The following is a 15,646-nucleotide window of genomic DNA, read 5'->3' on the forward strand; positions in this document are numbered from 1 at the left end:
GAAGAACAGAGGTGGGGCCCAACCCAGCCTGGCTCTGAGCTGCTCATTCCTGCCCCTTGAATAAACAGCACCCTTTCTCCTGGGTCAGGAAGGAGGCCCAGGGATCTAGGACAGCCTCTCATTCATCACTTTGGGGGAGGGGGTAGCTTGGGAGGGCTGTTCTCTCAGACCGTCTGCTTTTACCCTGACCACTTGTGGACCCCACCCCCAGGGATTTGGGGAGCTCTATCTGCAACTCTGGCCGAATCACTCATGTTGCCTTTTTCTTTTTCCCCCTCAGACTATGTGAAGGCGTTGGCGCAGTGAATGTCTGTGAGTAACACAGCCCCCGTGTGCATTTATTCCCTTCTAGAAGGAATGGCAGAGTTTGGAGGGGGGGCTTCCCCTGAAAGCTAAATGGGGCTGGCATCAGAGCCGGAGGGATTTGGGGTCAGAGAGCAGGAAAGACAGCAGCTTTGGAACTAGATGGACCTAGTGTTTTAAGTAAAGATTCTCCGGACTTTGAATACACAGAGCTCAGGGCCTGGGGAGGGGCGTCCTCGGGGAAGCTGATGATCCACCCCCCCAGAATTTTGACTGAGCCTTTGGGGTTTGCAGGTGTCAGCAGCTCCCGGGGCGGGGTCGTCTGTGGGGACCTCTGCGTGTCCGGCTCCCGGCCGGTGACCGGCAGCGTGTGCGGCGCCCCCTGCAGCGGGAACCTGGCCGTGAGCACGGGCATGTGCGCCCCCTGCGCCCCGAGCACGCCCTGCGCCCCCTGCAACTCCGTCACGTCTTGCGGCCTGGGCACTGGCGGTGTGGGCTCCTGCGGCATCAGCTCCTGCGGCGTGGGCTCCTGCACCAGCAGCTGCCGCAGATGCTAGACACCCAAGCTCAAGCCGCCGGCCTCGTGTCTCTCCCACCCAGCCTCCAGGTGGAGCAAGCTCTCGACTACTTCTCTGGCACTTTGAAAGGTCTGTCCCACTCCCAGCCTCTCACATCTGTGTGTGATCCCTTCCTCCTCAGTTCTGCTGCCCGCGCTGGGAAAGGCTACCCCTAAAAAGAAGTCCCCTTGATGCCCATAGGAAGGGGGCTCAGGGGCCGGAGGGCCAGGATAAGGGCCCAACCTGCGCTGCCCTGGGTGATGGCCGTACCCCATCCCCCCAATATTCCCCTTCCATCTCTGCCGTGTTCATCTCTGTCTTGATCTGTGTTTCCAATAAATCAATGTAGCCAACTCTGAGCCTTGTCTGCACCTCTGTAATCCACAAGGGTCCTGATATGGGAAGGTCCCCAGAGTTACATGGAGCAGAAAAAGGTCTAGTCTGGGGTCTCCAGCACAGTCCTCTGTCCCTGGGCTCACAGCAGTTTCAGATTGAGCCAAGGGTTGTGCTAGGCCTCTACACGATGTAATTTTATGCACACAACTGTCATGATCTTATCCACCATGATACATCTTGCAGATGAAGAAGCCAGAGATGCTCAGTAACTGGGCCAGTGCCCCACAAGTTTCAGTATCTGGCTGGTGTTTGAACCCTGTATGCACCACTCGTGGTCATTTCACTAGCCCACAATTGCCTCCCCGAAAACATCCTGTGCATATCTGTAAACTGATGGATAACGAAAATTAGATTCACCAGCCACTCAAAGCTTAAGGAAACACCACTCATTGCTTTGCTGTGGAAGACTCATGCCTGAGCAATTTATGAGAATTCCTTAAAGGGTAAATACATGAACACTATTTAAACTTTCAAAAAACCTTTGATGTGGCTACTTTTTTTTCTTTTAATGAGGTCCTTTTTTTTTTTAAGATTTTATTTATTTATTTGACAGAGAGACAGCGAGAGAGGGAACACAAGCAGGGATAGTGGGAGAGGGAGAAGCAAGCTTCCCGTGGAGCAGGGAGCCTGATGCGGGGCTCAATCCCAGGACCCTGGGATCATGACCTGAGCTGAAGGCAGACGCTTAAGCGACTGAGCCACCCAGGCACCCCAAAATGGAGTCCTTTTGGGGTTTGGAGACCCGCCATAGCTGATAAATTACCTCCAAAATAGGAAACAGCACGTAGCAAGAAGATGATGTGGCACAGAGGTGAGCACATAGACTCTGGAGCCAGATTACCTGGGTCTGAAAATGGGCTCTGTTCCTTCCTGGCTGAGTGACCTTGGGCAATTTACTTGTCCTCTCTGTGCCTCCATTTCCACATCTCTAAAGTGAGAATGATAAGAGAGCACCTACCTCCTAGGGCAGATAGGAGGACTAGGAATTTCATACACGTAACATGCTTAGACAATTCCACAAAATAACCACGATATGCACTTGCAATTAGCAGTGTACTTTTGCAGAATATAAGGTGGAAATCCCTCTAAGGGGCAAGGCCATGGCCAGCCTCCCATGAGCATCTGTAAACTGATCACATTTACACATTTATATCATATTATACTTATATCTGTGATCAGAGATAGCAAACAGAGAAATCTCCACATCTTCTGGAGCCATTGAGCTCCTTCATGCAGCGAACTGTTGCCCCCTTGACACTGACGAGGCTCTTACAAGGAGCAAAGAAAGTGGGGAGATGGCCCCTCAGCTTCATGATGGGCAAAGACAAGTCCCTGAATATACATTTGTACTGCAGGGTCAATTTCTAAACTTCCAGGCCCAGACCCAGAAAATGGTAACAGAAATCTAAGTCCCCATCCCTCAGGCCAGTAGAAATAAACAAGAATGTTGAGAGACCAGAAGCGAGTGGTCTGAAAAGAACTCACTGTTTTCAGGGAGAAGATCAATCCAAGGCCTCCCATCCACCACTATGGCCCCTCTCCCCTCCTGATGGAATTCTGAGCAGGGCAGAATTCTAGAAGAGTTCCGGAGTGTGCAATTGTTCCAACGAGCCCTCCGTGCTGTGACACCATAGAGCTCAGAAGCAGGCCATCGGGAGTCTAGACCTGAGGCCCAAACCCCAGCTCCGTCACTCTATCCCTCAGTTCAGAAGCCACCCGCAACTCCAGTCCCAACGAAATTCTCAACTCTGCCAGCTGACCCCTCCCTTCCTCTCCCCCGGGTCTCATCAGCCCAGCTGGGCCCTAATGACCTGCCAAACTTACTCTCAGCCTCCCTCCAGCTCTAACTTTCAGCTTTGTCCTACTCCAAGAGCACAGTCCTCACCTCCCTCTGGTTCCCACTCCTGGACAGGCTCAGGAAGAGAAGCAAGAGTGAATGAATCAAGCACATAATACTCATGATGCCGAATGGTGAAAAAAAATGGAACACCTCACTGTGTGACCTTTAACAAGTCACCTCCCACCTCTGGGCCTCCGTGCATTCCCTAGTGAAATAAAATGTTTAGATAAGATGGTTGCTAAGGCCCTTTGCCAATTTAAAGCTCTGTTAGTCTTCAGAAGAGGTAGGACAGGACTAGGAGCTAGAGGAAAGTGGGGCGTCCGTGCGGTTGTGCTGGGCGCATGCCGTCTGTACCTTGATTCCGCATAGCTCACTGTGGGCAGCTGTGAGTAGAACAGTATGATTGACAACTCTGGGCATCTGTGTGGCAGCGTGTGTGTGTGTGTGTGTGACTGTGAGCCTTTCTAGATGTGTCTTTGTGTGTGTGAATGTGCGTATGCCTGTATGTATGGGCCGAAGAGGTGAGTTTTATGGGTGCATGTGGATAGGACTGCAGTGGGAGCGCGCAGGTGAACTCGTGCTGGTGGGGGAGGAGGGAGTGATCCCAGATGGAGAACTGGACTAAGGCGGAGTGGTAAGGGAGGTGCCGCCAATTATCACACTGGGGAGGTGCCCCAGAGGTGTCAGATCGAGCCAGTGGGTTCCCCTAGCTCCCCTCCTGCCCTGTAGACACCCTAGTTCCACCTGGGGCAGCAAGAGACCAGCCGGCTTTAGACTTATACTGCCTTCTGTAAAGGTGCCCAGAGCCCAGTACATGAGATACTAATTATGTTTAAGTAATTCCTAGTATGTTTTAAGCACTTTACATATAGCAATATATTTTTCCACACAACCCTGTGACAGGTACATTTGTATTTTACAGGTAAATCATGGTGCAGAGAGGTCAAGTAGGGAGGAAAACTAAAAGGGATAAATGAATCTTCACCAGTTAGATTTGGGGAGGGCAGGACTGAGGTTCAGAAACAGGCAGCGTGTGGCCGGGATAACAGCAAGACTGGGAACAGAATCCAGACCCTTCTTTCCTTCCTCCAGGCTGGCCTGGCTGATACACTGCAGTTGGAATTACATCAGGTAGGATTGCAGTTAGATTCATCAAGAGACTCCTGAGGGGTTTCCGTGAGGTGAGACACATTAATGGTGGAAGAACGACCCAGTGCATCCAAAGACAGAGTGGACCAAACACAGAGCCTTGTTCGACCTGTTCATAACTACCATGTGGCAGGCCCTGGTGATGGGTGACCGGAACAGTCACTGGCCTTGAGGGGTTCATATGGAGATGCCCACACAGCTAAGTTACATCTGTCATGCTTCTGGGCTATTAAGCGTAAGGCAGGCATGAGGAGCCAACAGAAGACTGACCCCTAGTGGTCCCCCTTCTCCTGAGATGCGATGACTCAACGGTTGACAATCCGCCTCCCTTCAGAAGTCACCTCCACTAACAAAGCTTCTAAATAGGCTGGTAAACGACTCTATAAATGCACCAGACAGTTCTTTCCCGCCCCAGCATGGAATGTGGCCCGTGGCCAAGGGAGCCACTCAGAGAATCGGTCCCCAAACCGCAAACATGCAATGCAAGACACGCAAGCCTGACCTGGCAGCCCTTGGGATCCGAAGGGACATCAGGCTTGGGATTTGAGACGGGAAAACGTGAGCAACCAGTCGTCGGTGATGTAGGCTGCAGAATGCTTACTATAAATCCTGCCAAGAGCTGCTGGTGATATTTCCTTCAGCACTTCCCTTGACCTGATCAGCACAGCAGCTGGGAAAACCTGACCTTGAAAAGCATGGACTATCATTACCTCTTGGCAAAATGCAGGGAACATGGAGCCCAACTGAGAAATCTTGCAGAGGGGCGGTTCTGCTTTCAGGCAGTGACTTTGCACCGCGAGTGTGGTAAGAATGTTGACCGTTGGTGTCGGTCCGTGTTGACCAAATGGGACTCGAGTGGGTCCACGTCCCCTACCCCTCAGGTTGGGAGGCAGCCTTCCAGCCAAGTTTCGGTCTCATTCCTCTTGCATGAGACTGCTCTGTTTACCCAGGAAGGGGGCCCTTTGGAGACCTGTTTTCTGGGCGAGGACCCAGGAGAACAGAGCAGACACCTGGCCCTACTGTACCTTAAAAGGTAAAGCCAGGGCCTCTGGCCAGTGACGCACCTTAACCCCACCCAGGGACAGAGAAAGCAGAAACCATTGTTCCCAGATGTGCTGATGATGTAACCCTTTGTGCAACAGAAAAGAATGTGAGCTCACCGAATGGAAGCTTCTCGTGGGCCTATGGGGAAAAGAAAGAGCCCAGAAACACAGCCCTTCTCTGGCCACCCCAGCCCCCAAACTGGCCTATCTTCTGCCCCCCCCCCCCCCCCCCCCCCCCAGAGTCCAGTTGCCTTGTGAAAACTCAGAGCAAACTACACCTTAGACCTAGAAGTAAGAGGCAGAGCTGGAACCCTCCATCTGATTCCAAAGACACGCCCTCCTTCACCAAGGTAATGTTGTTCCCAGCCGGCCATCACGTCACTGGTTAGACTAGACCCCGGGCCTGGGCCACCCAATATTCATATCCCCCAGCCCCAATCTGCGAGGGCCATCTTCCCCAGGGCCCGTGCCCAAGGGCCCTTGCCAGGGCAGTAGAGAACGGTTCGCCCTCATCCCCATCTCACGCCATTCTCTCTTGGGCTGCTTTCCCAGTTTCTGGCCTGCCTCCCTTCCAGAACCAGGGTGCCTTGCTCACTCGGCACTACACCTGACCCTCAGAGGCCATTCTGTAAGTGTCCATAGAGCCAGTGTGTGGATGAATGAAGGCAGTGCTCCACAGAGGGGCGCTGAGGCTGGGAATAGAATTAACCCCTTCTTTCACTTTCCCCAGGGACCCACAGTTGCCCACCCCTACCACCACCAACCCTTAGGATCTTGGTTCTGGGATATCACTGCCAACTGAAGTCTCGTGGACCCACATGCCACAAGGGGAGGGTCGCTTCCTGGTAGTGTCCCCTCCTTTTCTCCCCTCCCTGCAAACCCCCTCCAGCTTCCTCTGTGCTCTGGACACAGCTTGAGGAATCCAGACACAAACAACCCCAGGGGGCTCAGTCCACTGAAGAACTTTTTTATTGCAAAGGAGGAGTCTCAGGGAAAGAGGAGTGGGGGGCAGGTCAGAGGAGCAGGGTACTGTGTCCAGGTAAGCCACCAGGCCTCCCCCGGTGGCACAGCGTCCCGGCTACCTTCACCCAGGGGACAGGGCAGTCACCACCCAGTAAGCGAGATTCCAAACTTTACGCTCCGGGGTGGGGTGGGGTGGGGCGGGGGGAGCAAGAAGGAAAGATGAAGTGAGGGCCAGCTCCGTGGGAGGGGGCGTCTGAGGTACAGGGTCAAGTCCTTGGGGCAGGAACTAGGGGTCTCTGACTTCTCCGGAGCTGGGCGGGAACCTTCAACATCCGCGGGCGCCGCCGCAGCCGAAGCCGCCGAGGCAGCCGGGGGAGCCGCAGAGCGCGCAGCCGCCGCCAGGGGCGCTCGTCTCCAGGGCGCCGGAGCCCGCGCCGGGAGGCGGCAGGCGGGCGGGGCCCGAGGCTGAGCCGAGCCCGCTGGGTGGAGCGCTGCCCAGGGCTGAGAGGACAGTGGCTGTCTGAGAGAGCCGCTCCGCCCCGGAAGGCAGACAGACTCCTCCCGCAGAGGGCAGATGCAAAGACCCTCCTCCCCGCCCCAGACAGATGCAAACTCCCCAAAGTAATGATACACAGACCCCTTCCCCCAGGAAACAGACTCAAGAATGCCCCCTCCCTGGAGTCGGACACACAGATTCTCCCCACGCGAGAATGAAACAGTCTCTTCCACAAGGACAGACCCCACAGAACCTCCTCCCACACCCCAGGACAAACCAACAGAACCTCCCCAAAAAGGACAGACCACAAGACATCCTCCCCGACACACACCCAAAGAATTACCCCCACGAGAAGAAACAGTCCCCCCAAAAAAGGGAGACACAGTGGAAGCAGAGCCCTTCTCCCTTCCCAAAAGACTACACCCAAAGGAGAGGGGATAAGATTTGACTCCTCTAACCCAACCTAGGTCTATTATTTACTTACAGAAGCTCCCTGCCCCAAATCCCAGACCAAGCCTGCAGGGGAGAAGGAGGAAGCAGGTGAGTGAATATACCTCCTGGGTATAATAATCCCCATTCTCCAAAACAAAACTCTCCTGGCTTTCCCCCACAGGCAGAGATCTGTCTGTCATGCATGCTCCTGGTTCTCTCAGATCCCCACAGCCCTTTTGCATCAGACTCCTCTGGACCTTAAACTCAATCCTTCCTCCTTAAACTCAAATAGCTCAGTTTTATTGATGACTTCCTGGAGGAGTTTCTCAAGAAGGCTAAAGAGCTATGCTTTCTTTGGCCTAAGTTTAGCCTTTTAAAGGGGGCATTTTAAAGGACACCACAGAGGAAATAGCTCAACTATCTGAAGAGTACTGGTCAAGCCTCACCCGGGCACTTTCTACCTGTGTGTCCTTGAAGGGGTCCTTTACCCTGAGACTCAGTTTCCCCATCTGTAAAATGGGATTGACAGCACCTCCCTCCCGGGGGTGTTGTGGGATTGAAAGGAAAGAATAAATGCAGCCTGCCTGTTGCAGGGTGGGCTCCCTTTCCCTCCCCTCGGCCTGGGGTACCCAGCTGGAGCTAACAGCCCTTGGATCTCTACTGTCTAAGGTTAAAAGCCAGGCCCTACCTATTCCCATAAACCCTGCCTTCCCCAGGCCTGGGGGAGAAGGGCAGAACCGAGGAGAAGGCCCTCTACATGGGGGACCTTATTTCCCCCTGGCTGGGCCTTGGTCCCTGCAGCTGTCTCGATGGACAGAGTGACCCCAGCTCTCTGCCCCTGAAGGTGAATGACTTCACAAGTTGTCCCATCGCACGTGCCAAAGGTGCTCATCGGCTGGAACGTTTTGTCTAAAGGGCCTCAAGCTGGTGGGGAGAAACTGGCTCCAGGAGAACAAGTCCCTGGATACCCAGGTCATCTCTCCCCGCCCCTCTCCAGCTGGTGAGGACCCAGATAGTGACCTCCCTGCACCCCCTGCACCCCTCACCATGTGCACATCCAAGGCACCGCCCAGCCCTCACCTGCTCTCCTCGCCCTCCAGCAGCTTGCGGTAGGTGGCGATCTCAAAGTCCAGGCCCAGCTTGACGATCATGAGATCCTGGTACTCGCGCAGCTGGCGCACCATGTCGCGCTTGGCTCGCTGCAGGGCGGCCTCCAGCCAGGCCAGCTTGCCCTGGGCACTGTCCGAGGCACCCCCCTCCTGCTGAGCTCGTGGCTCCGTGGCTCTGTCTAGTTCACAGGGCTGGGGGCAAAGGGAAGACCACGGACAGGACATCTTTGGCTCCCACCCTCCCCCACTTCAAGGATCCAGACCTTTCTCAGAGGGCCAGTGAGGGAGTAGAGATCATTGTAAGGAAAGAGCCTGCCTGTTCCAAAAAATATGGTGTGTGTCTGCTCAGCTCCCAAGATGGAGACTTGGGGCCAGCCCAGGCTGGCTGAGAGAGAGCCTGTCACATCCAGTATGTGACTCTTCTAATAGGAGCTACGATCCAGGGAGCATCAAATGCCCCTGAGCACATCATGCTGGGATTATTGTTCCATCAGGAAAATTAACTGGAAGAATATCCTTTCCTCACAGGAAACCAGCATCTGTAGTCTCTGTGGAAATACAACGATGATGAGGATGATGATGGTGATGATGATGATAAACGCTTGCCTTGTGAGGTGTGCTTGCTGCTTAGGAAACTGGGGTAAGAGGGGTGGGTATCAACACAGCTGAGGCGGGCAGGAGACTGAACCATGACAGGGACACCAAATCACTGTGCCACCCCCTGGAACCTGAACAGCTTGCTCCTCCTCATAGCCATCAGTTCCTAAAGAAGAGCGAAGCCCTCCGAGCCTGAGACACTTGTACCTGCAGAAAGCAGGAAAAAAACAGGGAGCAGATGCCCTTTCCTCTGCAGGTAGAACATGAGCCTGGGGGCTCACCAGGGCGGCTGGGAGGAAAGAGAGGAGGTTGAGAGGCAGAGAAGTAGGGAGAAAGAAAGCATTCATGTAGGAACCTCTCCTTTCTAAGGCCTAGAGCCTGAGCTGCAAATCTGAATGCCTACAGAGGCCTGGCTGGAGGCATCAAAAGGTAAAGGCCAAATGTCAGCTATATATCAATAGTATGAAGTTCCAGAAAGAAGTATGCACATTCTCATTCTCCTGCAATCACCGGGACCCCTTGCACGTTGTCAGTCTCTCACTTCTCTAACTTAGAGACATGGGTCAGGTGCATTTTGTCTTCCACAAGGATAACAACAGGGCTGGCCAAGATGATGATCAATGGTAAAGAGCCCTCCACTTCTGTATCAAAGGATGCAACTTGGGGCGGTGGGGTCTGGGGCCCACAAAAGGAGCGCGGCCCTGTGTGAAGGCGACAGAGAAGACAGAGGCCTCTCTTCTCTAGCCAAATGTTGCCAAATCTGCACATTTTTAAAGAGAACCCAGAAAACTGGATTTCTAGGTAAAATCTTGCAATTTCTAAAGGTGAGCTCAAGTTTAATGCTACGTAGGACAAACATAACACAGAGATAGCAAAAATGCACATACACATAAAAAGTGATTTGCAAACAAGCATACATAGTTATACATATTTACCTACATGTTAATTACTTGCCCACACGAAAGAGAGTCCTAGGCAAATGCAGCATGATGTACACATACAGCCACGCTTCCGTTTGCTCACACACTCACAAGGAGAAACTCTATCCATCTATTCCAGAGGAGGGGGGGTGACCAGTCTAGTTGTCACATGATAATGGACACTCTCCCACCATTCCTCCCTCACTGGTGCGCCCCCCACGCAGCCACCCCTCACCTGACTCTTAGCGCTGTCCACCTCCGCAGTCAGCCGCTGGATGGCCTGGTTAAGCCTGTTCAGCTCCTCCTTACTGTGCCTCAGGCTCTGCCTGGGTTTCTGCACGGTCTCCTGTACCTCCTCACACTGTGGGGTGGAGGCAGCCCAGAACAGGGGAGGGTCAGGGAGATGAGGAGAGCCAACAAGGCCCTACATTGGGCTCCCTACTTGGCGGGAAGCCTGCTTCTCCCTCTCCCACTCCCCTGCTTGTGTTCCCTCTCTCGCTGTGTCTCTCTCTGTCAAACAAATAAATAAAATCTTTAAAAAAAATACTTTTAAAAATCTAAGAATGGGGGGCACCTGGGTGGCTCAGTCGTGAAGCGTCTGCCTTCGGCTCAGGTCATGATCCCAGGGTCTTGGGATCGAGCCCCGCATGGGGCTCCCTGCACAGCAGGAAGCCCGCTTCTCCCTCTCCCACTCCCCCTGCTTGTGTTCCCTCTCTCGCTGTGTCTCTCTCTGTCAAATAAATAAATACAATCTTAAAAAAAAAAAAACTAAGAATAAGAAGAAACTTCCTTAATTTGATGAATGCTATTAATCAGTGACAGGGATCCTGATTCCAGTTCCTTCCCCAAAGCAAGGCCACTGTGGTGGGAGTGCTGTCTGCAAGGGACAAAACCAGGGGGCCTTTCCCCTTCCTGCACCTTGTCTCCACATGCCAGTCCGTAACCAGCCTGGGCTTGGGAGGACACACGGTGCCTTATATCGTTCAAGGTCTTTTACCTCCACCATCTCACCGGGGCTCATGACCACCTATGAATTAGGCCAGGTGGATGTCACTGTCTCCATTATCTTTCCTTGGGCGAGCTGAGGCTCACTACCTCTACCATGTGAGGAAGTAGGGACCTGGCGGGCCACGAGCGACCCTGCCAGCCAGTAGCTGAGCTGGACTGCATCTGAAGCCCGTGCTCTTTGCTCTACACTCGGAGGAACATAAAGTCACACACACTCTTTAACCCAGAGAACAGACACTGTTCACACCAGCCCAGTGCAAATTGCTTTCCAGGGCAGATGGGGTGTGGGAAATGGATATGAACAATCAGCGAAACATCATCTCCTGCCTATCTCTGCCCTCGTCCCACAGCCCACCCTTTCCTGCTTCCATTCCCAAAAGCTGCAGACACAGCAGACAAGCGTGTGCCTGGCTGGGTCCAACAGATCTGGGCAGAGTCTGAGACCCCCTTATCCCATGTGTCCCAGCACGCCACGTGGACAAGTCTCACCATGATGAAGAGAGCTGTAGTCTCCGCCAAGCCTCCAGTGAGCACCTAAGCCCAGCTCCAGCCCAAGCAGCTCCCAGAATCCTTGCCGCTGAGGACATAGCCTCTCCTTCCTGGGGGCTTTGTGACCTCACCTTATTATAACTGCAGAGTTCTGACAGGGGCTGGAAGGGGCAGTTCTGTCAGCCTGGGTGGGAGAGTAGAGGTCCCTGGGCTGGAATGGACCTTGAAGGAAGGAGGAGGAGAAGGAAGGAAGGGTCCTTCAGGTGGAGGAAATGTGTGGAGCCAAGGAGTTTGGGCATATGGAGTTAGAAATAGGGAGCCACAGAAGGTGCTCAAGCAGACCACCACCTTGGTATGCGATGAGGAAGACCTATCTGATAGCAGTGGGAAGGGAGAGAGATAGACTGGGCCTGGGGTTCCAGTTCCAAGACTAGGTGGAAAATTCTGGGTAGGATGATGCCTCCTAAACTGAAGGAGTAACCAGGACCCAGAGAGCACAAGCTGAGCAGCATTGTCTTTTTGTTTCATAAACTTTTCATTCATGCAAAAGAGGATATATAACATACATTGAATGATTTAAATTGCAGCAGTAATAAAACAAATCCTTGTGTACCCATCCATACCTTCGAAGCCCCATGTGGGACTCTTCCTAATTACAGCATCCTCTGTCCCTAACCCCATCCAATCTCCAAAGTAGCCACGATCCTGGGGTTTTGTATTAAGCATTCCTCACCTGTTCTTTATTATCGTGTGCATATGAATCCCTAAGCAATTGTTTACTTCTGCCTAACTTTAAACTTTTATAAAAATAGAATTACACTGTTTCTATGACTTGCTTTTCCCTCCCCAACATTCTGTTTGTGAGATTTTGATGCATGTAGCGTTATTTATTTTTCACTGCTGTAAAGTATCCCAGCGTGTGATTATGTCTCCATTCTCCTACGGGTATACATGTGTATACTTTTGTTTTTGTGCTAATAAAACTGGTAGGAACTTTTAGGTACCTATCTGCTGCTATGCTTTGACAAGAGGTAGTTTAGGGTACTGGCTGTCAAACCATCTTTTAACCACACTCAAAATAAGAAATATATTTTATATCGTGAATCTGTACCTACATACATATTCACACACATAAGCGGAAATAAGTTTCATGAAGAACTTCTCACTCCTACTGTGTACGATGCACTCTGACCCCCGACCATTCACCTTAACATTGAATTTATGGCCTTATGTTTTAGGTAAGATTTTCTGTTTAGGTTTGTTGGTTTTATCTTTAGGTTTTCAATTGGGCCTTCCGTTGAGGTTTCATGTCTTATAAATAGTATATTGATTTTATTATGTATTTAATAATACAATGAAAATGAATACCCATGAGCCCACTTATGAGCACAAGAACCAAATGTTAGTAGTAACTTACATGTGCCTGCACACTCCGTCCCCCACTTGTCCCCCATTCCTTCTTGCTCTAGGGGCGACCACTTCCTTGAATTTGTGTCATCATGCCCTTGCTTTCTTTTCTTCTAGTTATATCACACACATGCATATATCCGAAAAAAAAATTTTTTTCAGTTTTCCTTGTTTGGTTGGGTTTCATTTTTTGTTTTTTTAAAGGATATTACTTACAAAGGGACTTGCTTTTTTTTTTTTTTTTAATACTATGGAACAAGGAGTCCTCCACTAGGATTCATAGCATCCTATTACGTAAATACACAACACTTTATGTAACTCTATTATTGTTTTGTTTTGTTTTGTTTTCTCTTATAAAGATGGTGCTATGAATATTTTTCTGAATGACCCCTGATGGACATAGGTGAGGATTTCTTTGTGATGCACATGTAGGACTGCCATTTCTGGATCAAATGTTCAATATTACAAGACAAAAATTATTTTCCAAAGCTGTTGTAATAACGATTTACACTTTGATCAGATTCATATCTTTTCTGACACATCTTAATTTTCAACAATGAAATGATACAAACAGTCTTATTTTTGGTTTTGCTTTGCATTTTCATGATTCTTATCTAAGCTGAATATCCCTTTAAATGTTTATTATCTGTATGGATTTCCTTTTCTTTTGCCCATTTTTTCTTTTGGGTTTTTTTGCCTTATTTTTATTAGATTCTAAGTGCTTTTATATTTCTATATAAGCTTCTATTTCTAGATATTACACTTTGTCACTTATATGTATTACGAATATCACCTTCAAGTTTATGGTTTGTCTTTTCAATTTGTGCATATTTAATAAACAAAAGTTCTTAATTTTAATGTGTAATTTTCCCACCTTTTCCTTCATATTAAACATTCAGTGTGCCTTGCATAAAAATCCTTCCTTATCCTAAGTGGCTCAGTTGGTTGAGCGTCCGTCTTCCTCTCGGTCATGATCCTGGGGTCCTGGGATTGAGCCCCGCATTGGGCTCCTTGCTCAGCGGGACATCTGCTTCTCCCTCTCCTTCTGCCTGTCCCCGTGCTCATGCTCTCGTGCTCGCTCTCTCTCTCAAATGAATAAATAAAAAAAATCTTAAAAAAAAATCTTTCCTTATACCAAGGTCAGAAAGACATTCACCACCTTTTACTTCCAAAAATTTTAAAGTTTTGCATTTGACATTTATAATTTGAATTTACCTGGGATTGATTTTGTATATAACAGAAGACAGGAATCCAGTTCTGTTTTTTTTTTTCCTCATGTGTTTAGCCAATGCATAGTCCCTTCTTTACTACTGATCTGCAATATCACTGCTGTTGCATATCAAAGATATTGCTATAGATATATAAAGTATATATATAACTTTATATAGTACATGTAACTTTAGTTATATATGTGTGTATATATATACATATATATATATATTTTTTTTTTTTAAGGAGTATGCTTAAAAGAATAAATATGCCCAACACAGGGCTCAAACTCATGACCCTGCGATCAAGACCTGAGCTGAGGTCAAGAGTCACTCAACTGGGGCGCCTGGGTGGCTCAGTCATTAAGCGTCTGCCTTTGGCTCAGGTCATGATCCCAGGATCCTGGGATCGAGCCCCCCATCAGGCTTCCTGCTCTGCGGGAAGCCTGCTTCTCCCTCTCCCACTGCCCCTGCTTGTGTTCCCTCTCTCGCTGTGTCTCTGTCAAATAAATAAATAAAATCTTTAAAAAAAAAAAAGTCACTCAACTGACTGAGCCACCCAGGGACCCTGTTATATATTATATTTACACATAGTTAGCATATTTAATATATTTATATAATATATACACACAAGAACAGACAAATTGATCAATGGAACAAACTAGAGAGCCCCTAAATTGATATATATTATGTATTTTGTATATATGAAACATATATGTTTATAATATATGCATAATATGTTTTATATATAATGTATGTTGTATTATATATCATAATAAAACTATTATACATAAAACATCTAATATGTATATAATATATATGCTATGTTTTTATATATATATTATATGTCAATTAAAGGGTTCTCTAGTTTGTTCCATTGGTCAATTTCTCTATTCTTTCATGGATACTACATTGAATTAATAGCTTTATAATTATCTCTGAAAGGGCAAATATTCATTCTTTATTATCCTATTTATTCTTATTTATTTATTTATTTATTTATTTATTTATTTATTTATTTATTTGAGAGAGAGAATGAGATAGAGCATGAGAGGGGGGAGGGTCAGAGGGAGAAGCAGACTCCCTGCTGAGCAGGGAGCCCGATGTGGGACTCGATCCCAGGACTCCAGGATCATGACCTGAGCCGAAGGCAGTCACTTAACCAACTGAGCCACCCAGGCGCCCTATTTATTCTTTTATAGTGCCTTGACCATTCTTGATTGCTATTCTTCACCATAAACTTTAGAATCAACTTGTTAAGATTTAGGTACATCCTTATTTGGAATTTGATTGTAGTTGCATTGACCTTGTAAATCAGTTTAAGGAAAATTAATATTTTTATGATAATGAAGCTTCCCATCTATGAATATGATCTAACTCCTCATTTAGTTAGCACTGCTTTGTTATCTTTCATTTCACATAATGTTTATATTTCTCTAGATATAGGTCTTTCACATATTTTCTAGACTGGGTTTTTAAGTCATTTTATTAATTTTTATTAGCTTTGTTGAGATAAAATATACATACAATAAAATGTATACATCAGTATACAGTTTGACACGTTTTGACAAATGCATGCCCCATTTAACCACAACTGAATGAAAGTATAGAACATTTCCATCATCTCAGAAAGTTCCCCGATGTCCCTTTGCTGCCCATCTCCCCACCCCATCCCAGATAACCACTGATCTAATTTCCACCCCCGTAGGTTAGTATTGCCACTTCTAGA

The 15,646-nt window shown here is 48.9% G+C and overlaps 1 protein-coding gene across 1 annotated transcript in view; it reads left to right on the top strand.

Moving 5' to 3' along the window:
* LOC118008822 (keratin, type II cuticular Hb1) overlaps positions 1–860 on the top strand; it is a 32,204-nt gene extending 31,344 nt beyond the window's left edge. The window contains exon 10 of the mRNA XM_035002603.1: positions 790–860. Coding sequence (XP_034858494.1) covers positions 790–860 — 71 coding nt within the window. The remainder of the gene's footprint in view (positions 1–789) is intronic.
* Positions 861–15,646: the final 14,786 nt, after the last annotated feature.

The sequence above is a fragment of the Mirounga leonina genome, unplaced genomic scaffold (assembly GCF_011800145.1).
Source record: "Mirounga leonina isolate KUSES-001 unplaced genomic scaffold, KU_Mleo_1.0 Mir_126, whole genome shotgun sequence".
NCBI lineage: Eukaryota > Metazoa > Chordata > Mammalia > Carnivora > Phocidae > Mirounga > Mirounga leonina.